At 37.8% G+C, this 27,724-nt stretch overlaps 1 protein-coding gene across 1 annotated transcript; it reads right to left on the reverse strand.

Annotated features, from left to right (window-relative positions):
* Positions 1 to 157: 157 nt before the first annotated feature.
* On the reverse strand, positions 158 to 27,660 carry LOC110044516 (uncharacterized). Its single transcript, XM_020750072.2, has 12 exons — positions 24,621 to 27,660; positions 20,961 to 21,018; positions 20,371 to 20,460; positions 19,457 to 19,570; positions 16,576 to 16,652; positions 15,008 to 15,073; positions 9,798 to 9,855; positions 9,006 to 9,047; positions 6,357 to 6,464; positions 5,248 to 5,295; positions 3,579 to 3,826; positions 158 to 2,843 (listed from the first exon to the last, which is right to left on the reverse strand). The coding sequence occupies exons 1-12, from the start codon at positions 24,786 to 24,788 to the stop codon at positions 2,631 to 2,633; spliced, it is 1,290 nt and encodes a 429-aa protein (XP_020605731.1). The 5' UTR covers positions 24,789 to 27,660; the 3' UTR covers positions 158 to 2,630.
* Between the last annotated feature and the right edge of the window lie 64 nt (positions 27,661 to 27,724).

A 27,724-nucleotide genomic window follows, 5' to 3' on the forward strand; every position in this document is an offset into this window, starting at 1 on the left:
ACGTAAACAAAAATAAAGGTGTGGGTGACTAGTATATATGTTTACTTGGCTTCGCTCAAATGTGGTTCAAGTTTACTTGAAGTTACTCTTCAGTGTAAGATTTTTAGAATCCAGAGGTCCGCTTTTTGAGAAAGAACACAAGTCAATCAAAACAAGCTTAGTAGTTTATCTTGCACTTTCATCTTTTAAAGAACATTTATTTCACATAAGTGACACGAAAAAGCAGCTAAACGACCACGCAAACTATGCGCAAGCTAAGATGGTTCATAAAACAGTGCAAAAAGCCTGACTTCCTTAACTAGTTGCTCTAAACAAACAGGACCGTAGCCAGAAAAACAGTGATGACTGAGGTAATTTCCATGAAAAAATTATAACCGAGGCAATGCCCATGGTTCTTTCTAGGTATTTAGGGTGTTCATAATGACTATCAACAACAAAAATGACCGGGGCAAGTGCCTTGGTTTGCATGTTAATTACTAGCTACGGCCCTGGCAAAGGGGTAAGTTTGTACAATAACAATCAATAATCTTTAATGAGAAGGCCCACGTCACAAAGTGGTGTGCAGATGGGTCCTCTATTAAGATTAAACAAAAGAAAGTAGGAAAAATGAGCTGGATTAAAAAAAAAAAAAAAGATATAACTATACAGAACTAAAAATATAAACGTACTAATAGATAAGAACAAAAGGAGACAATATTAAAAAACTATGCATAAAAGTAATTTTGCCGAGACTAGTTTTGTTACGTTTCGGTGTCGAAAGATGTTATTACATAAAGATTTGCTAACCAAAACACAGGACGACATAAAACTTGCTCTTTACTTTTCTATGCAGATTCGGCAAACAAAGCTTTTAAAGCTATCAGTATATGGCTCACGTTTTTGGCTTAAATGTGGACAAATTTTTAAATTTTGGACATCTGATAGCGGAAGGTTGGCGGGAACCCTGAAGCGAGCCCGCAGTATCTGATTGACGGCTGTGTCAAGCCTATAAGTATAAATTGTACCGCTCTATTGCATCACAGGTGAAAATACACAAGACTTCCATAACTTTCTAATTTACACTGTAATGGAACTCACGGCAAAAATCGTATGCGTTTAATTAAGAGGGCTTAAAGCCGAAAATATACAGATATGTACCTCTGACTTAATTCTACGAAAGTTAAAAGAAAAAACTCGCTATTTTTTTTAAATAATAAATAATCTTATCCATGAAATTCATACTGAACATACACGAACACCTGGTTGACGTGCGGTGTACCAGCGAAAAGCTTGATCTACAGCTTTCGTTATAATATCGTCACAATGATAAATAATTATAATTCATAGTTGCTTAAAGCAAGCCATAAGTAAAGGGATATGCCCCTAATTATTGAAAAAAGACCCTGTGTTAAATAATCAATGAAATTACATTTTATACTGGTTACTTGAGCTTCCGTTCTGTCTCTCGGCAAGAGAATATGATCAGATCATAATCTCTCGCTCACGACCCCTAAATCAGTTGTTAGTACGTTCAGCACTTTGTGCTAACCTTTCATGAAAATTTCTCCTCAATAAATAACTCAAATAGATTGCTAGAACTACTTTAAACTGGGTCAACAGAAGCTAATAAGGAAATTCCCTTCAAAACTATTTTAGATTGTAGAATTTTGATTCATTAGATGAGAAATGGCGCGGGTTTTCATTTTGAATAACAGCTGACAGAGGGTTTATTATACTCTGGCGGTTTAAGCCAATTTTGAGTGCCGGTTTGTTGGTGTTCACATTTATCTGGTGGTTTATCGAGCGGTTGCGGAAAGTCATAAATTTACCTCACAGTTTACCTCAAAATTCGTACTTTTACGTTTCGTTATAAATACCTCGAGCGATCTTTGTATTTGTGAACAGAAAACCTTTTTCTTCCCTGGTTACTGAATGGAGTTAGAAAAAGTTCGTTCCGGTCTTAAGATCTTGTGGTCTTTGTGAGGAGAAATACGGTTATTGAGCTAACAATTCGTAAAGAATTTAAGTACTGCTAAAAAAACCGATCGTGCTAATAGTATAAAGGCGGTTTTGGTTTTCAGGAGGAAACGAAAGCGGTCTGCGGTTTCCAAGGAACAAAATATGGCGTCTGCGGAATGCACAACTACTATAACAGACCCTTCTGAGATCTAAGATCTGCAAAATCTACTGAGCGCCGGGCTACTAGAATTTTAACTGATAGCTGAGAAAAACGCAATGTAAAGTAATGTTATGCACCCTCCCCCCCGGGGGGGGCCCTCCCATATAAAGAGGACGGGGGTGCTCGTCGTACCTTTTAGGGGGGGCTGAAAAAACGGTTTTGGTACCTCTTAGGCTGTTCAGCCTCAAATACCCGCCACTGCTGGAGCTTTTACGGTACATTTTAGGATATTGAGCCGAAATAAATATGACAGGAGATAATGTGTTGTTTAGAATTCGTATCTCTTAGGGGTGGAAAAAGATTTCAAGCCACGCCCACAAAACAGGATCTTGGAACCTCTTAGGGGTTCTTGTCAAAATTTCCGATGAGCAGCCCCGTTCTTTTTGTATGGGAGTCCCCCACGGGGTAATGCAACGCCGAGAAAATGTAACTAATAACTGTGATGTACGACTCAGAAATTCACATCTCACTCCTACACAGGCAATATCATTGGTCTGTCGTTTAAACGCTTCAAGATTTCCAGAGCATCATCAGGCCATTTGTAGCTGACTTCTGCCCACAGCGGAAGGACTTCGAATGTTACCGGTACATCGGGCAAAGCTATGCACACCATCTGGGCGGCCGAGCGATTTTTAGTGTAAATATCTCGAAGCACTTCAAGCTCAATCCATACACGGTTAACATCCTAAAAAGATACATCGTATTTCTATTAAAAATCAGACAACACTGAAAATAATACCATATAGTACAAGAACAAATAAAGTTCAGGTTCATTGTAAAGATCAGATGTTATTAAACTAGTTTTAATTGCGCATTTTGATCTAGTGGCACTAGTTCTCCCCTTCGCTTGCGAAAAGGGCGCCATGTGAAGGAAATTCATAATTCACGCGTGTTTTGCAAATGGCTAGGTCTAACCTTTTTCCATTACGAGAGTAATTTTGACAGTTAAATGCAAGAGAAACTATTTCCAATTTCACCAGGTTGCTTAAATTACAATTTTTAGACAGGAAGCCACATCAACCTTGGCTAGTTTACATGCGGAACCTCTATCCTGTTCGAAGATACTGGAATTTGGAGTGTTGGTTTTTGTGAAGGGAGCAAAACCAGAGAACCCTGAGAAAAACCCTCGGAATAAGGCGGGAACTAACAACTCCACGAGTTTAACCAAACACACATACTTTTCAACAAAATATCTCCAAAGTTCACTTCTAAGTTATGTTAACTTGTCCCTCATCGTTTTCGACGCCATGTTAGAAAGCGCTTGACGGAACTTTACTTCGAAAGCCAAGAATCATGGGACAAGGTCAAACTCCTTCCCAGGTTCTCTCATCTTCCGAGGAAATGAGAGACCCTGGCAACGAGGTTGGGACAAGGCTCATTCCCGTCAACAAGCAAACCAACAAAGAAGAGAAAACTGTACCTGGCATTGCGAATCGTCTTGACTATCCATGGCGAGGTTCACCAAACCTGGCGACAAGAATATCAACACCTTCTTCGCCTTTCTTATTTGATTCTCTCCCCACCGCGCTGGGCCCTGGGAAGTAATTTCTTCGGACACCATTCGGTCCATGATGACGTTGTAACCGTTATGGCGAAAGTAGTTCACAATCGAGGCTACCCTCTCTCGAAATTCTTCACTCTCTGGGTAGTAGCAACTGTAGTATCGTTCTAGGAGGAGACAACAAATTCATTTAAATGTATAGGCGCCCCTTTCTAATACATATGGGTTACTGACCATGCCTCAGGTCAAGAAAACTGGATATTGGCCAAGTTCTTTTTTTTTGCGTGTTGACGGACCAAGATGGGGTCGTGGTCCATAAACACACAAAAAAGAACGAGGCTAATATCCAGCTATCTTGACAGAACAAGCTTAGTCAATTAAGGCTTTATTACATTAAAAAGAACCCTTTATTTCTTCCGAGACACAGCGGGTAATCCCGAGCGGGGAAGACAGCGCCATCTTGCCCGCTCGGGTAGCCAATGACAGCGCAGGATTCTGTTCATAGCTTTCTTCCTGGACATGATGAGCTGAAGTAAGTAAGTAATTATCTAACGTGACCACTCCGCTTAGCTAAAAAGCTACTTTACAGGAAACCCACTTGCTACCTAAAGTAAATTAGCGAGTCTTTACGGAAATCACACCAATCTGCTTGGTATTGCTGGCTATTAAAAGATAATCAATGTGCGCAAAATTTTCAAAACCCCTATTTCCCAGGCCCCATTCGTTAATTCCATTGCCTGCGTGGAAAATTTGCTGCGTTTGCACGTGATCAGCTCGTGGATTATCCTGCTGAACATGTGAATGAAAAGCGCGGGAAATACGTGTCGCGGCCGGGCGTCACTCATCAACAAAACGACAGACATCAACATGGTCACAAGCTTGAAAACTCGGCGACTCGACGACTTCTAAAAATAATAAAGAAATAATTTTTCACCGTGACGTTTGGGACAATAACAACAGTGAAGAGTTGCGGCCCAACCTGAAGAAGCGTTGAGATTAAGCGTTGGAGGAAGATTCTGGATTCAACACTCGTGAATGAACGCCAGCGATGCAACCGAACTTGGTAAGTAAGCATGCTCGGTTTGAATGCAAATATTTAGCAGAAAGATATACCCACGACTTTCTGAGACGGGTTTTTTAACCAGTATTTGTCGAGCAAGGGAAAGCTTGACGTTTTTTTTTTTTTAATCTAAAATACAACTAACCACACCCCAGTGTCAACGAATTGAAGGGGGGGGGGGGGCAGATTTGGTAAATTTGACTCGCATCCAGGGAGGGGGAGGGGTGAGGTCACGACATCTTTGTTGATGAGTTGGAAGGCTTGCTGAGTGTCAAAGGCTTTTAGTAGCTTCACTTTGCTTGCATCAATATTAACCCATTATTGTTTTATTTGAGGAAACACAATGGTCTGACAATCTTACTAAGGAAAAAAAGGGGAGGGATAGGCTTAAATAAATATTGCAGGTGGGGGTGGTATAGCCACAATAATTTTTTTTATTGGTGGACAGAGTAAACTGCAAGCAGAAGGAAAGAAGACTTACAAACCAATAATATTGTTTATGATCAGGATTTACCAAATTCAACTTACCTTTGGTGTTTTCCTTATGTGTAGGATGCGGGGGCATTGGCGGACGATCTATGATAAATTTACAAAGAGTGAAAATGATTACAATAATGACAATGTTCTATTCTGAGAGATTCTGGTTTCAAACTCCCTACACCCCTACCTCTGGAAATTTAGTTAATAAGCTTCATACTTTGGTTTAAGAACTCTAACTTTCGAGACCCTGCTTGACCTCAGAATTTTCAATGACCTTCATTTATTGGGGTGTGTTTGAATATCTGTTCAGACCTAGGAACTGCACACGAACAATGGAATTGAAAAACATAGCAATGGCTTTCCAGCGACAGTGCCAATGACAGTAACAGTGGTAAAAGTAAAAATAAATAGATATATTAATACTGAATAAACAAACAAACAAGCAAAATAATAAATAAACACATAATTAAGTAAATACAGAAATACTAAATGACAAAGTTCCAAAACAGGTCATGCATACTATCCCATGTATTAAATTGATAATTATTTTCTGGTGTGCTTGTACTCCCTCCGAGCCATCAAAAAGGGGAGGGGTGGGTGGGAGACTTTGTATCTAGTCTTTCTTCATATTATTTTATGGTTCAAGCACACATTAAATATTGAAATGCATAACTTCAACACACTTAGACTGCACTCACGAAATGAGATATGTCAGCTACATATACAAAAGACAGGTTACAAGCAAAATCCACAAAATCTCTGATGTATCGGATTCCTATAGTTTTTAAGGACTTTAAAAACTAAAGAATATGCAGCAAAATTTAGTTATTTTCTGTTGATGTTTTGTACAGTATGGCTAAGTAATTTATCAGGACTCATAACGCAGGAAGAGAGCTCATGAAACTTTTCGTTAAGCTCATGGTTTGCAACGCTCTCTAATTCTGCAGAAAGCTAATAAGCGCATCAGCACAACACTCTAGTCAGTTGACTGATCAAATGTTCTCACTGGATGCCTGTTGGGTCATTTATGACCAGCAGGCTGAACACCTCAGCCTCGATGTACTGGCTCGCTCTGTGTTTAGCTTACTGTGCTACAAAATAATGGCCAGGGCTTTCTTAAATCTTCATTAATTCTCAACTTAATATTTACAGCTTACCTGGACTCAGGGTTTTCCTTCTCCATTTAACTGCACAATACAAAATCACCAGCAGCACCAATGCCGCTATCAACCCTCCCACTATCGAACTTATGAGTGTTACAGTGTCTAGTAGAGCAAAGACAAAATTAATAAAAATAAAGAGTATTCCGAGTAGGTATAGATACAATGGACCCATGTTCATATGGTTACCAAAAGGCCATGGAAATTTGACTGTATTAATGGGGTAGGGTCACATTTGGTGACTGGCCTATATTTCTAAGTGACGTCTTGACAGACATCACAATTGCCTTTCTAAACAACTATCCTTTAACAAGCAGTCAAAATGCAGGTATAATTTATAAAAATAAGTTACAACTTTAATCTATTCAGCACATACAATATTAACAATGGAAAGATGAACATAACTGGTCCAAAGGACCGTCTTAACAGGGTAAAATTATAGCGGATTATACACTGTCAGGTTGAGATTTCAGAATGTGGCCCTTGGCCATATCAACAGGGTGGCCGGATTAAAAGGGTTTTCTTATAAGGAAATTTATTATATGGCTAGCTCCACAAGCGGGCAAGATGAATCAAATCCTGCCCTGTGATTGGCTACCCAAGCGGGCAAGATGGAGGTATCTTGCCCGCTCGGGACTACCCACCATGTCCCGCAAGAAAAATTTCCCTGAAAGCCATATAATAAATCCTTTATTGACCAAGCTTGTTCAGTCAAGATGGCTGGATATTGGCCTTGTTCTTCTTTTGCGAGTTTATGGACCTCGACTCCGTCTCGGTCCATAAACTTGCAAAAAAAGAACTTGGTCAATATCCAGCCATCTTGACCTCACACTTGGTCAATAACCCATATGTATGGGCATTTTGACAGGATAAAAAAGACTGGCTGTTAATTAACCAGGTGACCATAGGTACAATTAAAATAAAACTAAAAGCTGCACAACAGCTTCCATTGAAGTTGGCTCGATTTCCAGCCATTTTGGGAGTTCTGCTGTCATCCTTACCTTCCAACAATGGCATGGGGCAAGGAACACAGCTGGCCTACTAAATGGCTGGAAATCCAGCTTACCATTGAAGCAGAATTCAAATCAAGCAAGTTTCTTTTATTGCATCAAGCTAGATAGAAGTAGGAGGGCACTTTCATATAACAGTAATAACAAGTCATTCACACATTAAATTTATTGATATGTAGCCATCCAGTGATATTATGTATCACAAAAAGTACCAGCCAGAGGTCAGTATATCAGCTGACATGTTTTAGGCCTGGTTCATAAGCCACACTTCTGCTGTGTTAAATTCAATTATTAAAAGTGTGGCAGAAATGCGACTGTTGATCCATATGTCACAAGACGGACTTTAATTTCAAGAAACATTATCAATAGAGACGAGAAGGAGAAGGCTGACAATGCAGCAGTATGTGTTGCGAAGTGTTCACCAAAGGCACACTGGTTAAAACTCCAACTTATCCTTGCAAAGAAGTCGTGATCTGAACAGATCGCATCTAGCATATCAGCAACGTGATTATCAAGCCACTGCACTTTGTTACCAGGTAGCATTGGAACGAGAATGGCCAAGTTTCTTCTTTTTTCTTTGGCAGTACCAAGTTTACACATGCTCAGTACATTAACATAATGTATGTATTAGATTCGACACAGCAGAAATTCAACACCTGAACTGGTGTCACATTTCTGTTGGACTATATGACAAGACCAGTCGAATGTGCAGCAGAAATGTGGCAGCTGATTCAGATGTTGAATTTCCATCGAATTTAATTCATTTACTTGATTTCAACACGACAGAAATGCAACATAAGAACTGGGCCTTACAGTAATATTAACATCAGAAGGACATACAGTTGTAATCCCCGTTGTGATAACACATAATCATGGTCCAGCCATTAATTAGCCTGAGCTAAACACTTTGAAGTCTCGGTCTCCCAATCTAAAAGGTCAATATGTCTATGGCTCGTAAAGAAAAACGCTAGTCCCGCCGTCTCGCAAAGTCTCGCTTTTACCATTCACTACCCCTACTTGTAGCTTTCAAAAAGTGATTTGGATGCTCGCATTTAGAGGAAAAAAAATTCGACACTTTATATCAAAATTCAACACTTTTTTCAAAGTTCTTGTTATAGTTTGAAAGCCAGCTCTATAAGCTTTAAATTGGTATGGGGGTTTAGGTATCTGCAGTTTAAATCTTATGTGCTACATTGTTTGGACATGAGACACCTCTAAAGGTCGGTAACCATAACATCAATGATGTTCACATATTTTGATATGGTGGAGGAAACATAAATTTACATAATTACATGTATTAAACACATTCCATTTAAGGTGACTCAAAACAGTTTCCAGCAGTTAGATTTTGATGGGTCATTATAACCACTATTTATCGCCATGCCGTTTCTGAATTATAAGCCCCTAAAGGTGTAATTAAGAGTGTTTTTAGCACGTCATACAGTTGCTATGGTAACCTATTGTGTCATGAAAATGATAATAACGTGTTCAACAACGACTGGGTAGTCTTTTGATACCATGATTGTGGTATCAAGTGATTTAAGGAGTGGTTACAACGACCCATCAAAATCCAAGTGCTGAAACCGTTTTTAGCCACCTTAATTAGGAGACTTGTAACAGTGAAGCTCTTAATTACCTTTACTAGAAACAGTTGGAATTTGGAATGTTCTGGGATGACCTGTGAACACAATAATATTATTATTTTATGAGCAGAGGGGAAATGATAATATTATGTTTTCTTCTGAACAGCCTGGCCAAATTGAACCATCAGCTTTTCATTCAGCAACATGTATTATCTTGAGAAAATGTTGGGTTATTATAAAACTTATATCTCTTTGTTTCACCTACAGCTGTACCTTGAAATTACGACAAAAATTCATTTAAATTTACTGAGCATGACTGAACTTGAAAGAGAAATTTGCCAAATTGATCAGAAGTATGCTGACATCATATAACAGTATTTACACAGGTACAGACAAAATTAATGTTTGCCTCCTATAATACACTTGCATCAAAGTCAAGTGATGGAAAATAGCATAAATTAAGAGTTTTGCTGCTGTTGATCTCTTTTTAAATCAACTTCATTTGTATATTGACATTCATTCATAATTTTTATTAATATTTTGGGGAGATTTTAGATTTGGCTTTTGGTTATATTTATGATAGAGTGGATTTCACATCTCATGCCATAACATCTTTCATATGGTTTGTCATCTGAGGGAGTTTGCTAAATATGTGATGATTCCACTTTATGATGTCCTTAAACTGAGTCATACTACTAAATAGGATTCAAAATGTCAACATTTTCCACCTTAGATTTCTTGGATCCGCCTAATTAATCCCCTTTGCACAAAATAACTATTCAAATCATATCCAAGTATTAATATGCTACAATTATTACATCAAAGCAATGACTTTTTATTATTACCTCCAATAGTAAAGCTTTGAAGTTCAATTTCACCATTACGATAGGGATTTACAACAACCTATGAAAAGTTGCAATCAGAGAATAATGATTGTTATTTACTTTAAACCTGTCGCGTTAGTGGGGAAGTGGGGGGAGGAACTCCCATGGAAAATTGACAATAGTGATTATTGTGCATTGCGTATAAATTCACTAGTCATTAATAAGCACTTAATGACTGGCCCCAAGAGAAACAGTGAGTTTTGTTTCTGAGACCCTCAGTGTTCCTTGAGTTCAAGGTCAAGGTCGAGGTCGAGGTCAAGCTAGGTCTCAAAAATGGAAAAAAAACTGCAGAGAATTTGTTTGCTTGATACTGGCTTGCTCACAAGTTTGCCACAGTTTCAAGGAACACGACCTGATCATGTACAAGTCAAAAGTTCAAGTTGTTATTTCCCTAGGGAGTTAGTGAGTTTTGTTTGCCCTAAGGAGTTAGTGGGTTTTAACCCACGACATGTGACACGTTCTACTCCAATAGCTGTTATTGTAGTTATAACTGGCTTGACACACAAATGAGGTGGAAGGGTCAATTCTGCATTGTATTGACCCTTTCACCTCATTTGCATGCCTTTTAAAACAAGAGAATATTTTACCACAATAATAATTATTATTGCTACTAATCTCGCAATCTGATTGGTTAATTTGCCTTTGTCAATAAGAGTCCAGACAACCCTGCTCGCATCAAAGTGTCACGCAATGCCTTTTTCAGCTCACACTCTAAAAAAACATTTTCTTTGACGTTGATATTGTGGTAAAAAACAAATCAAAATGTGGTTTAGTGTTTCCGTACTCTTATCGACAATGATACGTGTCATCACAGTGGTCAAAATTTTCTATGGACTCACTCTTAACATTTTGTCAGACTGATTTGTTTTGACATAAAAAGTATCATTCCATATATTGTTTTTGCTGATTTGCACTTTGTTTTCAAGAAATAACGTATGCAAAAAAATCAGTTTCCAAGCGGCATCTTTTGGAGCAAATCCTTCGAAGGTGGATTTCAACACGACACAAACCCTTCTAGCAGCTTGGACAGCACAGTTTTTTGTAAATAGATGTTGTTATTTTTGAAAGAAGTAGAGAAATAGACCAGAAAAAAAAATTGACCGACCTCATATCAAACTAGTGTCACAACAAAGCAAACTCGACTCCGGCCTGTTCAGCACCTTATTCGCTTGTGCTAATGAAGCAACAGTAAGAGAATAGCGTAATTATATAAATAACAAAACTTGTATCAGTTCGAACAACCAGCGGCATATGCCACGCTTCGGCGACCTCATCGTTTAGCAAAACAAAAGGTTTCTCTTGTTTTTCACTCAACAAAAGATCTCCAAAAGATACCCTCGGAAAACTGAGTTTTTCGCATACGATATTTCTCAAAAACGAAGTGCAAATCAACAAAAACAATTATGCAATGATGCTTTTTATGTCAAAACAAGTCAGTCTGCCAAAAATTAGCTTGATCCTGCAAAAAATAAAAATCAGCCCCAAAAAGTGATATACGCCCTTTTTGCATGAAAGCCTTCAATAATTGAAGGAAATATTTTGGAAATAAATAAATAGAGCCTTCCCAGGCTCCTTTTCTGCGAGACTGGGAACGAGGTAATATTGTTGATGAAGCCACCTTTATTAGAATATTTCTGATAAGTGTTAGTCAATTTACAGTCTGCCGTCTGCAGTCTGCAAAATGTCATACACCGTCAGAGTTCTGGTTTTCTGGCATGGGTAGCTGGCAGGATTTCACCCATTGGTGGCAGGGCCTCAAATGGGAGCAGAGAAGCACCTATGTATTAGGAAATGTTTTAATTGAATGTCCTCACAAAGGTCTACCTATTTTAAGTTTGGTGAGACAGTTGCATATTTCCAGGTAAACATTTGAAGTGTTGCAGAGAACCTTAAAATAACTAATCAAGAACACAGTTAAGTTAACCCCAGAGGAATGTAATAGACCTTTTACATGCCGTGCAGGGACTGGTCGCTGGAGGTATGTGTCTGCCATCTTGAAACAGGGAAAGGTGAAGCAGGTTGGCCATGGTTAACTACTGTTGTGTTCCTCTCTGCCATTCGAAATCATCAAGGGATAAAGAACTATCCTTCCATCACTTTCCAAAATGCAAGTCAAAAAAGAAGAAATGGAAGGTAAAAATACGTCATGATGAAGGGGAATTGTTGACTATAACTGAGCACACTCAAGTGTGTCCTCTTCATTTTACGGGTGATGATTACCGCACAACACCTGGTGGGCTTAAAGTTCTCAAGGACGATGCTGTGCCCTCAGCATTTCCCTGGAAAACACCAGTCAATCAGTGCTTGTCAAAGACAAGTTCACGCAGAATGGGGAAAGGCAAGGAGAAAACTCTATGCAGTCATTGCCAGGAGAAGGATCATGAAATTGAGCATTTGACGGAATTATTTCAAGAAAACGAAGATGAAATAAAGGTTTTGAAATCCAATTTTATATCAGTAAAATCAAGGATCGATAGTATGACGTTTTCATTTAAACGATTTGAAGGTAGTGATGATGACGTTCACCTTTACTCTGGCTTTCAAAATGCATCCAGCTCTAGAGAATTTATGACTTTTGTTTTGAGTCATGCTGAAAACATGAGTTACTGGAGTTAAATTCTTCATGGGAACATGGAGATGAGGACAGCACACAAATGGCTAATGTTAGCACAGGTCACACGAACAGAGCTCAGCCAAAGGAGGACAAACTCTTTTTGACCCTTGCAAGACTGCATTTGGGTCTCCCACTGTAGCATATTGCCAACTTATTCAACATTTCCATTGCTTCTGTTTCAAGAATATTTACATCATGGATAAATTTGCTTTATTTTGTCTTGGGTTCTATTAATTTTTGGTTGCCCAAACACACAATTCAAGAAACAATGGCTGACAGTTTTAAAAAAATTAATTTCCTTCAACAAGAGTGATCCTTGATGCAACTGAATTCAAGATACAGACACCTTCTTTGTTAAGGCAGTCTCAGATTTTTTCACAATACAAAAGTACCACTACAGCCAAAGCTCCGTTGGGTTAATTGCACCCTCAGGTAGTGTTACGTTTGTATCTCAGTTGTATACTGGACGCATATCGGACAAGGAAATCACTAAACAGTCTGGAATTCTCACATGGCTTGAAAGAGGGCACAATGTAATGGCTCTAGGATGGACTCTTAATATTCCTCCTTTCCTCAATAATCAGGGACAGTTTTCAGAGGATCAAGTAAAAGAGACTCAGGAAATTGCAAATTTGAGAATACATGTCGAGAGAGCAATAAGCAGAATTAGGACGTTTAAAATCCTACAACATGTATTTCCAATTAATCAGGCTGGCCTGCTTAATCAGATCTGGACAGTCTGTGCACTTCTGGTGAATTTTCAGTTGCCAATCATTGCACAATAACTAATAATTGCAACATTAGTGTCCTTTATTAGCTAAAATGCAAGATACATAGAGATGTATTTCAGAAATTTGCAGAGTAAATGTAAAGTTGTCAATAAAAATACAACAAATTAAACAGAAACAACCAACAGCCAAAACAAGATTAAAATTGTTTCAAAGGCCTTATTTCACAGCTTAAAACATTTCACAGACAATAATGGCTTGGTATCATGTCATTAATAACAGGAAGTTAGCATCCTTTCATTGTGAGGAATGTATAAGAATGTTCAAAGTAGAAATTTGTTAATTTGGAAAGCATATTATTCCACAAGGTTTGATCAAACATAATTCTTCGCTGAAAGAAATCTACACCTGCCCAAACACAAAAATCACACCATTTAAACCCAGTGATGCCCATTAGGCCCTGGACTTGATAATGGTGATTTTCTTTCTCTCTCATTGAAGGGCCATAAATAATACCATCTGGTGAAGCCCCTAGCTATAGCCAGTAAAATGCTGGGTTAACCACTAGTCCACTCTTGTACATTTTTGTTGTTTTGTCCACAATCAAGATACTCTTTTGCAGCCTTGATCTTGTTTGTCAAACCATACTTCAGAGCTGGGGTCTGAATTGTTTTTCCTGAAAACAGTTCATTCAGAAACTTTTCTGTAACAGCTGCCTTTCTTTTGATAACCTGGCCAAACTGAGATGCTGTGATGCACTTTGCTCTCTCTAATTTCAACTTTGCACTTCCACTTTGCTCTGTCATGTCACATTCAAGTTGTGATGCATCTTTTGGCGACAAGGTAGTAAAACTAAGATCTGCATTTTGAAACCCACGAACAAATTTATTCCAGTTATCACTGAGCACAGGAAGTTTAAATGGTAAGTCACCATATATGTTTGTTTGATTTCCAATACCATCAACTGAAGGTAGCTGATAACCTAATGGACTGCCCTTAAGGTATTTGCCAAAATTTGCTTTAACGGTGGCAGAACTATCATTTTCCACATGAACAACTGGTGCGGTAGGGCATACCTTTTAAAATTTATCTTGAAACTCTTGAAATATTTGTTTGCTTTCCTCTGAGTCCTTTCTCTTGAGAGATCTTGGATCATAAAGGCAGAGTGATGCACCTCTTGTTGATCCCTTTCCCACTGATGGTCTTGAAAAATTTAGCTGCATCCAGGGTTGTGGGTTGATTTTTGCACCTCTAGGAACATGCCATTGCTGGGGCTTTGAAGTACAAGCTGAAGCACCATCACTCTCCTTCATAGAACTCAACACCGCATAGGCTAAAGCTGAGAGATGATGACAATGTCACCGCCCGGCTTTGCAAGAACATCTTCTAAACATGATATTTGATCCTGAGTCACTGAATTCCAAGATCATTTTCATCTCATGTGGCTTTTCTGACTTACACTATAGACATCGAGCAATAGCATTTTCCTTTCATAACACAACATTCAGTTTCATGAAATGTAATAAAAAGATCATGAACATAATCTTCCATGAAAAACACCTGAGCCCTCTGATCCGATTTCTTTTCCTTGATAAACTCCTCTAAGCAGTTTTGGGTTAACATTTTACAAGTTTCTTCACTATTAGCTGTCATTTTAGCTGGCGATCAAAGGTCAACACAAGTGCAAATTAGCCATGTGTCATATCAAAGATGGTGGTCGCATACCTCCAGTGACCAGTCCCCGCACAGCATGCAAAAGGTCTATTTGTACATTTACTGTAAGTTACATATTTGGACAGAGCCTGGGTTGGTAGAAGTGTTATACATACTGCAGTATGGAAGGAATATGGGAGTTTCCAGTCACCAACTTGCTTCAGCAAATAATCTGTTTGGTTCTGAAGATAAATTTTCAAGAAAAACATATTACACACCATTACAAAAATGTTGACGGTACAGCCTTTTTAAGGGGACAATGTCACGAATTGCGCACGTACAATGTTTCGATCGTAACTTGAAAAATTCAGGTGGAATTTTTCAAATTTGAATTCGGCAAATTCAAAATGGCGTTGACTAGTGGATCCAGTCGTGATGTGCGAACCCGGTGTGTGAACAAGGAGAATTTGACTGCGATGAATAACCCATGGTATTAAAACACACAGAGAAAGCTGTCATAAAGGGATAATTTGGAAGGAAAAATATTTCATTGTTTTGGGCTAGTTTAGTGTGATTAGTGGCGTCTGCCTGGAACCTTGAATATGGTGCTTCCATGCAGCGAATGCCAAGTCTTGGCCGGTTCAGGTACTCATTGCATCTTGACCTCCTTATCACAATAGTCTTAGGAATCTGTATTCACTTAGCTTTTAACTGACATACTGAAAGTAGAATTCTGTGGAGATATGCTAGAGAAAATAGTTGAAAAACACTGTGTGGTTCAAGACTAGTACTGTTAACAGTCAATTTGACCGTTACTGAAGTGAAATACGGCATGATTTTTGGCTCTTTATCATATTATGGCCTTAAAATCATAACACACTACGAAATCTACATTCACTTAGCTTTCAATTGGTGTATCAAACTCAGAAATCTGTTGAGATGTACTGGAGCAAAATAATTATTACATGACACGGTAAACATTTATGTGAAGTTGAAAGATACATGGCTTGTGTTGCAATTTGCATTTGTAGTCCTATTTCAGCTATTAAACCTCAATTTTTAGTCACCTGGTAGGTATAAAGTCACCACTGCATGGCGACCTGGCGACTGCCAAATTTTAGCCCTGAAGATATACCTTTGTTTTTCATGTGACTGTATGTATTTTGAAATGACCTACCTATATGCATTTCGTGTATTAAAAAAGTTGCATACATAGCTTGAATTTCCATTCTTATTCTCATTCTCACACTCAGTCTCAGGACCTGATCATTCAGAACTGTTGAAGACCTTTAGTGAGTTATTTGAACAAATGAAAAGAAAGTAACCATTAATTATCTCCCCCACACAGTCCTTACGTGTTTGATGGGCTACAGCATTTCCTGGATCAATATTGGATGATGTGTAGGCCATGCTTTCCCTCGTCCTTCTCAAACTCATTAGTAATTCATCAAGTTTAAACAAAGGAAATCATGACTGTGACAGTGTTTGGATATCTGATCTTAATTAGCATAGATTTTTACGATTTTATTTCTCAGTTTTCTCCTTAATTTTAGTTTTGATTGAGAAGATATATCAAACACTCAAAACAGTGTTTGACCACATTTCCAAACTCCTTGACGTTCGTCAAAAATACTCTGCTGGGCATCGTATTTTCAACTCTCCTCTCGGTGTTTGGAAATGTGGCCAAACAAGGTCTTTTGTGTTTGATATATTACCTGAACAATTTGCTATTTGTAAAACTGACCTTGGGAACTTTTACACAGTTTGGTCCTTCAATGCTGTAGTCATGGTAGATTAATCCATAGCTTGTCCAATTGAAATCTGGAAAGAAAAAAACTATTATTTAATGTACTACGAATAAGCGCTACTTTAAATTTGAAACAAAAATATTAATAGGCACCACCCCAAAGTCTGTTGAATGCTGTTTTAGTCACCCAGTCTCACATCAGTGTTAAAAATAAGCCCTCAGCCGCTGGCCCATGTGAGCGTGAAAGACATGACTGGCCAGTACAAATTCTTGATCAAGTAGCTCATCTAGTTGGCAAAGGAAAACATCAGTGTTTTCATATATTCTATGACATCTACATGACCACAAAAAGCAAAACTGGCTATGTTTTTTCTCTAGACCAGTTTCCTTTGGCAATATTCTCTAAAATTTGTCAGATTGATTACTGGTTCTATTGTGACCAGAAGTTGCAGTAATACTAGAGAGGCCTTGCTCAGGAGAAATTCCGGCAAGCAAGTCATGGCCTTGAAATGGTGACATGAGAGCCATGAGCTGACAATGAAAGACTACTCCAGACTACTCCAGTAAAATAGGGAAAGCGACACCAATAGCAAAATAGACCAACAGCAAATTTCAGAATTTGCACAAACATAATTATTTGTAAATAACAGTTTAATAAAGACCCATAAATATGTCTCATTTTCCAGACTGAAATATATATATACCTAACAAAAGCTAATATCCAACTAGTAACAACACTATTGATACTAGTCATGGATCGAGATTGAATAAATTGCACCTACAAAAAATGAGTCACTCTGGCCTCAGTTTTCAAGTTATCTAGATGGCCATGTAAATGAAATTTTTTCCCTACCAAATCTTCACAAATTTCCAAGTTTTATACGCCATACAAAAGCTAACTGAACGCAGATTACATAACGATTTAAAGGTCAAGATCTATGCCTTTAATAGCCAAAAAATCATGCCATATTTCACCATATATCTTTCAAATTCACCATGCTAACTGTGCCATGTAAATGAAATTTTTTCTCTACTAAATCTTCACAGATTTCTAAGTTTTATACACCATAAGAAAAGCTAACTGAATGCAGATTACATAACAATTTAAAGGTCACGATCTACGCTTTTAATAGCTTAAGAATCATGCTGTATTTCACTCTACTTATACTGTTGAAATGCAACATAAATCATATATCTTTCAACTTCACCATGCTAACCATGTGATGTAAATTTTTTTTCTCTCGACTGGTACATCATGTCAGATTTCCAAATTTAATACACCAACTGAAAGCTAAGTGAATGCAGATTTTGAACCATGTTATGATCTGAAGGCCACAATGCGATAAAGAGCCAAAAGATCATGCCATATTCCACTATAATAACCGTCAAATTGACTATTAACCATCCCCAAACCACACGCTGTTTTTCAATTGTTTTTCCTGGCATATTTCAACATAATTCTACGTTCAATACGTCAGCTAAAAGCTAAGTGAATACAGATTCCTAGGACAATTATGATAAGGGGTTCTAGATGCGCTGAATACCTCAACTGGCCAAGACTCATTTACTACATGGAAGCACCCTAACCAGGGTTGGCATGCACAAGCAGCCCCTAAATTGGCTGAAAACAACTACAAAATAGTTCTCCTTCCAAATTAACCCTTTATGACAGCTTTCTCCCTGTGTTTTTTAAATAGCATGTGTTATTCATTGCAGTTAAATTCCCCCATGTTCACACACCACGACTGGCTCCAATAGTCGACGCCATTTTGAATTTGCTGAATTCAAACTTGAAAAATTCCACCTGAACTTTTCAAGTTTCGATTGAAACGTCGCAAATGCACAGTTCACCACATTGTCCCTTTAAAGGAGTTTTCCTTTCTCATGTGTGATGGAAGTAGTAGATCGATGGTAGTGAAATGCCTGGAACATTAATTATCACAGAACTGGATCCCAGCTGGCTTTCGTCTAGGCTTAACTACCATCTGCACCAAATATATCGAGTCCATCATTGCTGAGTATGTTTTCTCACTCTCAGCCAAGTGAGCAGTGCTCTAAAATATCTAAAAACACACTTTAAGGAAAAAGAGATCTTTGAAAGTCTGTGTAGTGCCAGCCACTAGTAAAAAAAATATGAAGCTGAAATAAATAAGGTGATGGCATTATGGAAGGAAAAGAGGGACAGGAGAAAACTGTCAAGGTCTTCTCATCTTCAGCAGAAGGAAAGGGTTATGTTAAATTAAAAGGAAGATTATAAATAGGAGAGATTTTCTGATTGAGACCGTTGAGATTTTGAGTAAAAGAACGGTTGATAAACATGAATATGGTAAAAGTGGTCATTGGTTTGATCCAGTACTTTAGGTCCAAATTAGATACTGACTGGAAAATGCTGAATATAACATTTCCAAGCATCTAAATTTCAAAATTTCCCTGAGGAGCATGCCCCCAGACCCTCTAGGATGCTAGTGCCTTCAGCTCTCGAAAAGTAGCCTACCACCTACTTTCAAATTGGTGACGTCTACTTCAAAACTTATTGACATTAGTGTATCTGTCAGAACTCACTCACTACTATTATTTTTGAGCAAAATATGGCTAGAACAGACCACCTCTTTCAAAGTGACTGATGCTTGCTTTCGTATTGTCAGTTTTTTTTTAAATAAACAAAGGTATTATGATTTATTACACTTGTAGCTTCATTTCAATCGAACAAGGTCAAATTCCCTGACACAACCCCTCTGTGACAAAATTTTAACAGGGGACATGGCTACCCCCTCTAACAGTGCCTCATTAGACCCTCGCCCAGTGGTTCATGTACTTTGCCAATAATTTATGCATAACTAATACCTCTATAGGTACCATTTAACGTAATTTTATTTACCAGTTTCTGAAGAGTCTATGGCATCCCATATAATATGAAGCCATCCTTCTCCTGTCAAATTTACCAACAGAATCTTTGCCTTATGAAGCAGCACTTGTTTTGAGAACTGACATTCTGAGAAGGTAAGAGATTTTTCAGTACGTAACTTTACAATTAAAGCAGTCATAGATTTAACTAAGGAATTACTTTACATTTGGGTCAAATTTACCAATACAAGTTATGCATTTAGTTGTTGAAGCATATTTAGTATTTATACTAATTATTTAAAGTCACTTCCAACAAATTGTGAGGTAAATGTAATAATATTCATTGCAAAACCAAACGCAATACAGCTGCAGGATACCATTTGCCTTCATGGTAGCCATTTGGTTGAGTATGACAACAGCTATTTTATATAGGCATGTGTTGACCCCACTGTCCAGGCCCAGGTTGTTTGAAAGGTGGATAACACTTTCCACAGAATAAATCACTATCAAGTGGATAGTGCGGTTTGTTTTGTTAATGCTTATCTATTGGAGAGTGATTTATATGGTATGTTATTTTGGAGGTTATGTCATATTTTTGACCATTTTGGTCCTACATGGTCTGAGAATTAGTTTTAAATACTGTAAATTATTAAGATCTTAAGTTTGCAATTTTCCCTCTACAAAGGCTAAAATTTAGGGATTAGGTCTTTCAATAATATAAATGTATGTTGGATGGGAGAATTTTTGTTAGCCTTAACTTCACAACTGTTATGTTGTGTATAACTGCAATGATCAATCATGTCTTCATATCTTTCTCCACAGTTCAAATATATGATATTTCATTCACTTGTAAATTCATATTCCAATCGGTAGTTAAGGAGGACCCCCCTTAATGCTTTAGTTGAAACATTTAACCAATGTAAAACATAAGCAAAGTTGGCAACTTACCATTTAATACATTCATATCAACACTTCGCTGGCGTCTGATGAAATGTCTATCAATCATTCTTTTGCTGAAGTCATGGCTTTTGCCTTGTTCTACAGAATCAATACAGAGTAAGGCAACATATTTACTACTGACAACATTACTAGTATTTCAAAATGTTTAAATGTACACGACAGCCAATATGCTGCATCTGTAAAAGTAGAAAGAACTTGTAATCCTGAAAAAGTTCTATTCTTTTTAAAACCTTGTTAGACCTTGCAAGGGGAACAGAGTGGGTAATAAGAGCTCTTACTAATACCCCAGCTTCAGGAGTCTGCTTTCTGCTCCTGCAATCTGTTATTTTGGTGTTCTCTCCAGTTTAAAGATAGTCTTTTTTATCATAAAAATTGATAAAATGTGTGGTGATGTACAGTGACACGTTCTGGTAAAACATACATGCAACATTTAATAACCAACAAGAATTCATGCAGAAGCAGACAGTGTAATAAAAGTTTACAAAATGGAAACCTGCAGAACATGCAATTATGATCTTTCATATATTCACTTGCATTCTGCAGAACATGGCAACATAACATTCTCCTGCATACATTACCTAATGATGGTGTCAATTTTCCCTGGCAGCTTCGAATACATTCTTTTTCAGAAATGGCCTAGAAAAACACCACAGTTGACAACGACATTTTAGGTTCACACTCTAGCTCAAAATAAATGCATCTTATACTAGGTGTTAACCACAAAAAAGACATGGTTACAAACAAAAGATAAATAGAGTAGGCTCAAACCTTATATTGAAAACCATCCAGTGGAAAAAGCTAAGAAATTGTGATGTTATATAGAAGATAACTAAATAAGACTCTTCGTCAAGTTTTAGGCCTGTGCGTTTCCCCAAACTTCAGATACTCGAAATGTTTTGCAGAAATTTACAGAGCCCAATATGAAAACGCCCATGTTGGTGTACATCTGTGGTACACCAATATGGCGGCCAGAAAATAGTGTAAACATCTGGAACTTACTTTAGCTATCTGAACTAACAAGCATATTCACAAGCACTTTTCCTAATGCTCTAACATCTAAAAAGGCTGAAAATCATGAGATAAGTATATATTTTTCAACAAACTTGATCGTAGCGTTGTGTCACACACCTCCATAACCCTGAAATTCAAAATGCTCTGGTTTCCCAATGAAGCACGCTATAATGAGCTGTAAAATTGTAACCGGTTTCAAATATACCGCCTCTTGTGCCTGATGAGGCTAAAAACTTTGGTGGCTCTTTATTTGTGGATTTTAGAAAGTGATGACGTCACATGAAAAGGATCTATATTTTTTATAGAGGGGGACATTGGGGGGTTCTGAACACCGTAATATCACAAAAAAAAAATTCGGCAAATACCGCAATATCGCAAATAAAATCATGAAATACTGCAACACTTCAATTTTGAGCAAATAACATGGAAATAGCAGTTGAGGAATTTGTAATTTTTGATTTAGACAAAATAAAACATCCATCCATTTGCATGTTTGCTAATAATTAACAAAAAATAACTTACCTTTTCCAATGGGAAGCTGGAAAAGGCTCGGAAAACATTCAAGGACTTGGAGGATAATTTTTAATATTGTCCAAAATCTCAAAAAATGGCATCCCGCAGGTTGGGAAAATACACAATATTTACCGTAATTCGAAATTACAATTACCGAAATAAGTGCAAGAAAAATTGTCCAACACTGCAATACCACAAACCTCAATGTTCCCCTCTTTATAGATTGCAAAAGGAAATTCTTTGCTTTTCATTGAATATCCTGAAAGCATTAAGACCACCCACATGTTTTTTTACTGTAACATGTTTCATGGAAGGTATACCGTAAATCCTTGAATTAGTGCCCGGGGCGCTTATTTCAAATCTAGGAGAAGACATGGGGTGCTTATTCGAGGGGGGGACGGGCACTTATTTAATTTTTCCCAAATCATAGCCTGACATGATCATTGTTTTAATATATCATCTGCACGTAAACACCAACATAAGCTGTTCATTGACATAAAAAGTTACTCCTAAAGTTTAAATCGTGGCACCGTTAGTACTCAACATGTTCCACGTGTTCACTAAACATGTTCACAAACTGAAACAAAGTATAAATCTAATACTACATGACGAAAACTATACACCCTTTGCTGTGTCATTACTCATCCACAAAATGGGGGGAAGGGAGGGGGGCGTTTATTTTAAATTTTGGCTGATATGAGGAGTACTTATTCGAAGGGGGCACTTATTCGTGGGGGGGGGGGGGCACTAATTCGAGGATTAACAGTATCTTCATTTGAAATTAAATGATCGCATTTTTATGTCAAGAATGGTATATATCTATATTAATTGTTAGGGTTTGGACTTCAGAGACTTGTAAGTTATCTAATATGGTCTAACAGTTGAGTCAATTACACCTTGCAGCCCGAGGGGGGGGGGGTTACCTTAGGAATTTCTGGGTGGGATGTGGCACTGGGACCCTAGAACTCTTAGCCTATACCAGAGATAGTTCAGCTGAATTTTGCTACCCTATACTAGGGTAACCAGTATTAAAACCACCAATTTCTGTCTGAATCCCGATTTTGTACAGTTAATAGTACGCAGTAGTGTTTTATGATAGTCATCTATTCACACTGCTGAGGCTGAGTTGCAAAAATTTAAACTTGCCGATTTAATTTTTTTATATTTTCGAGTGAAAATTCCTGGTTTCCTTAGAGAGAAAATCTTCAACCAACTGGTCAGTTTCGTGAAAAATGATACCCTATTCTAGACCCAAATGCTAGAGCAAACTGCTTGAAAACCATACCCTTCACAGTGGCACATACCTATATAGCCCAAATGTGGCAGTACCCCCCCTCCCCGGGCCTTGCAGACACTCATGCAAATGTACGTGTCACAAATCATGCACTCTGAAAATGTAGATATTGTTTAATTAATGGTTTTAATAAATTATGGAAGCTTATATTTGATACAGACCCAAAGAGACCAGTATTTTGCTTATGTGACACTTGAATGATAAACAAGCTAATTATTTTTACGGGGGCAGAAGAACTAAAGAATATTAGGAATAATGGACGCTGCGATATCCAAATATTAATTGTCGCTGCAACCGAAGAAACTTAAGAAAAAACAGCAATCAGAATTTGTTACGGAGTAAGATTTAGTACTTGACAGCACTGCAAGCGGCCATATTTTCCAAACCGTACACTTGAATGATAAACAAGCTAATTATTTTTACGGGGGAAGAAGAACTGAAAAATATTAGGAAAAATGGACGCTGCGATATCCAAATATTGTGTCGCTGACACCGAAGAAACTTAAAAAAACAGCACTTGTCACGGTGTAAGATTAGTACTTAACAGCGCTGCAAGCGGTCGTATTTTCCAAACCGTACAATATGAGTGAGATTTGTTACCGGAACATGCAATAAAATTAACATGTTCAACGTCTATATATATCGATCATATCAGTCACCGACAGCATTGGTTTCGAAGCGGGTAGTGATGTTAATCGACAAGGTAGCAAATTAGGTATTGTAGTCACTGTGAAACGAGATGCATAAGGATTGATGATTATCATGGCATTGTGACATGTAGTTGTCGTTAATGAACTGAAAGTGAAAAAATTTACATAACAACAAGACGTTTCAGCTGTGTTTCGCTTTTAAAAGATTATAAGCATGCTTAAGCGATTAAGGCATCGTTGTATAAATGTTATATTATACCTATTGACTTTTATACGTTAACCAAATTTAACCCATTAATTAATATTGCCTTTAATACTACAGCCGAATATTGCCTTTAATACTATGTAATATTGCTTTTAATACTGTCGGTCATGTGAGATTACGTTGAGTATATTTTAAAATTAATGCATATACCGTAGTAATATTTTTAAAACATCCTGTCTGTGTGCAGACGGGAAAGACTATAAAATTTAATATCCTACTCGAGCTAGAGGAGTTAATATATTTTTCGTGCATTAGATTTAAAAACCAAGTTTTCCAAATCTTGTATGGAAAATTCTGAGAGATGAAGACGGTTTCGAAAAGGTTTTAATTATGTTATACGTACAGGTCAAAATCAGTAAGTTTCGCAGGCTGAAGTCACGATATCAAGTGAAGACAACACTACTGCGATGCTTAGATGTGAATTATTCGACAAACTCAATCTCTCCACGCGTATTCACACCAACGCAACCGTTACACATTTTTCAAAACTGTTTGATCACCTTACCTTGTTTGAATCCTTTGCACAACGGAGATGACATGATGTATGTATGTAGGTAGGTAAACGTCTCAGTGCGCGGAGTTTATCTTGCATAAATGCATGCTCTCCCGTCGACAATGTTGCTAGGCCAAGAAAAATAAGAACAGATACTGAGGACCATTCGAAGATCGCCATTCAGCTCTGCTGTCTTGATTACGATCGCATCATAAGTCGTTAAGATAAGAAATTTCCGCAATTCTTATTCTGGAAACACGCTGACATGTCACTTTTCTTCCTACCCTGTTCCTACGGGGTTCCGCTGTGTTTTCGTACTCATTCCTCCCTCGGACAAAAAAGTAAACAAAGAACAGGAACTCGTACCAGGCTAGTTGCGCAATGAAACATTTTTGAGTTATTTTTTTGTAAAAAAAATACCTCTTAGTCGGCGCGTCGGGTATGTTATGGACGGGTCAATGGGTGAGTGAGTGGGTGAGTGAGTGAGTGAGTGAGTGAGTGAGTGAGTGAGAGATGTATGTATGTCACACCAATCAGATTGGATCTACTATAAACAGCCAATCAAATTTCTTGTTGTAAAGGTAAATGGTATGTGACAAGATTTGATCCCGATAGAGTTCAGGACGGTCATATTTATTCTTCTATAAAAGAGGAGGAAGTCTTCATATATTGGGTTTACTTCGACATTTTCTGTGGTTTAGGCTGAGGATTTTAGTTAAATGAACGAGATGAGCCTTGAGGTTTGAAACAGTTCGTGAGTTAGTAGTATGCAAATGCAACGAGATATTTTTATTTTTAGTTACAAAGGTAACTTGATACTTTTGTTTTTCACAAGGAGTAAATTCAATTAGAGGTCACGAATCGTCGCGTCTAGTTCTTAGGACATGTTTTAGAGGGGACGAGACTTTAGATTTGAAACAGTTGTAACGTTCACAATAGTAAGTGCGGGTAACAATTGTTTTGTTCTTGTTGCATGCAAATATAACGAGACATTTTTGTTTTTTAGTTACAAAGTGTAATTTGACACTCTTGTTTTTCATAAGGGAGTAAATTCAATTAGAGCGGACGAATCGTCACCCTTCTTTCCCACGAGATGTTTGCTATCTTTAGTAACAAATGGTAACTTAACACTTTTGTTTTTTATATGGGAGTAAATTTAATTAGAGCTGACAAGTTATCGGCTATTGTTTCCAGGATATTAAACAAAAAAGAAGGTTTCGTTTCTGGACGGTTTTTCAGCGTCTCTGCAGTAGCAGTTTAATAGTTTTATTTGATGACATTCATTTCAGTCCGATATTTTTAAAGGTAAAAAGTATGAGAACTGTTCAAATGTTCTTTGAAGACTGCGTGGCACCAAGTTAAAGTGCATTTAATTAAATCAGACTTTCAACGTGTCAGAGGTTTTTTTTTCTCTTTCTTTCTATTTTCGGTGAAGTTGTGTTGTGTTGTGTTGTGTTGTGTAAAAAGGTAAACTTACGACTTGTATAAAATGCGAAAAAGTCTCTAAATTAACTTGAGTATTTTTGAGCAAACATTTCTCTTGGGGGTTGGAAGGATTATGTGATCGGTGAGCGAGGGAGTTATGCATGTGCGCGTGTCACACCAATCACAGTGCGAGTTGTATCAAAGAGCGAATCAAATTGCCTGTTGGAAAATAAGATGGTATCTACATTAATCTGGAGACGTGTCAGATTACTGTAGTTTGTTCAGTCAAACATTTTATGGCTTACTATTTCGCTATCTTACCATGACCGATGTAACATCGCAACCAGAAAAACTTGTCAAGTTAACCAAATCATTACTGTACCATGAATGCCTCTATCTCCAAAACTTCACAGAAAAAAATAACTCTTGCACGCCTTGCGTGCTTAAGTTTAAAGAAAGGCAGTTATGCAGTGGGTAAACATTAACAAAAGCATGAGGGAACTAGACAGATGTATATATCTATTTGTTTGATTTGCTTGAGGGAGCAAAGAATATCTCCACAATAAACGAGAACCTTCTGGAACAATGGAATTCACGAAGGACAAGAGGGAAAATGCAGTATTTTTTATAACAGGATCAAAGGAACAGGTATCTCACATGGGAGGCTGCAATAGTTATCGGATTGAGGAATTAAGCTTGTGTGATTTGTTTTCCCACTTGCAGTCTACAATTTATATTGAACACTTGACAAACTGAGAAATAATGGGGATTATCCTGCACAACCACTAAATACTAGTCGTATGTAATCGTAGATTTAAGGGTGCGTTCGAGCATTGGTAGGTAAAGCAAAAATTCTCGGAACAGCATTTTGTGCCTGAGCTGTTAGGTAGGCGTGAAATTGGCCTTTCTCCAGTAGAGGCGAAAACAAATGAATTGATCGCAAAGCAAGTACATACGAAAGGGTTTGTTCTCATTTGTACGTGTATTACGTAATATTAGTTACGACCGGTCAGACACGGACTGTAGTCGGTAGGCCGCATTTAGTCCGCAGTCCGCGTTTTATACATGAGTCCATGTTTTATACCCAGTCCGTAATGTTTAGTTCTCGTTTTATACCTCAGTCTGTGTTTTATACCCAGTCCGCAGTCGGCAGTCCGCAGCCCACAGACAATATTTTATACTGCCCTGAAATCTACGATTCCTTTCTGATTCTGGACCGTGTAAATCGACACAAACGCTGCCTGTTCCGTCGGTATGCGAAACGACGTGAATTTAGTACCAAAACTAAGGCAATTATTCAGTTTACGAACACGACTTGAATCGCCTTGGCTTTGGGGAAACAGCTACCGATCATTTTCACTTCCGAAATAATGAAACGGAGGACATTAATTGGTGTACCAATGTAATCCTGTGGGAGTTGAACTCTTTTCCCATGTAAACACTTTCTTGGGTTTATGTTGCATATTTTGCGCACAGAAATTTAGACTAGCGAAGTGAAAAGAACACATTTCAAAAGCAGCGTTGGTTTAATTCTTTTGGTCGAAGAGAAGAGGGTACATAACACGCAGCCAAACTACACTGCTTTCTGTTCGTGCGAAAAGTCGTGCACATTTCGTGAAGACATGTCTGCGAGGTTTTTAAATGCCATTAATACTGACTTCAAACTTTTAATAAACAACTTATCCGCTACA

The sequence above is a fragment of the Orbicella faveolata genome, unplaced genomic scaffold (assembly GCF_042242905.1).
Source record: "Orbicella faveolata isolate gen_17 unplaced genomic scaffold, um_ofav_v1 contig_2, whole genome shotgun sequence".
Taxonomy (NCBI): domain Eukaryota; kingdom Metazoa; phylum Cnidaria; class Anthozoa; order Scleractinia; family Merulinidae; genus Orbicella; species Orbicella faveolata.

Coding starts and splice junctions, on each gene's coding strand:
- LOC110044516 (XM_020750072.2), bottom strand. CDS start 24,788: ATGGCGATCTTCGAATGGTCCTCAGTATCTGTTCTTATTTTTCTTGGC. Junction 3,827..5,247: donor ACATAAGGAAAACACCAAAG/GTAAGTTGAATT, acceptor GTCTCCTCCTAG/AACGATACTACAGTTGCTAC. Junction 2,844..3,578: donor AAGACGATTCGCAATGCCAG/GTACAGTTTTCT, acceptor GTATCTTTTTAG/GATGTTAACCGTGTATGGAT.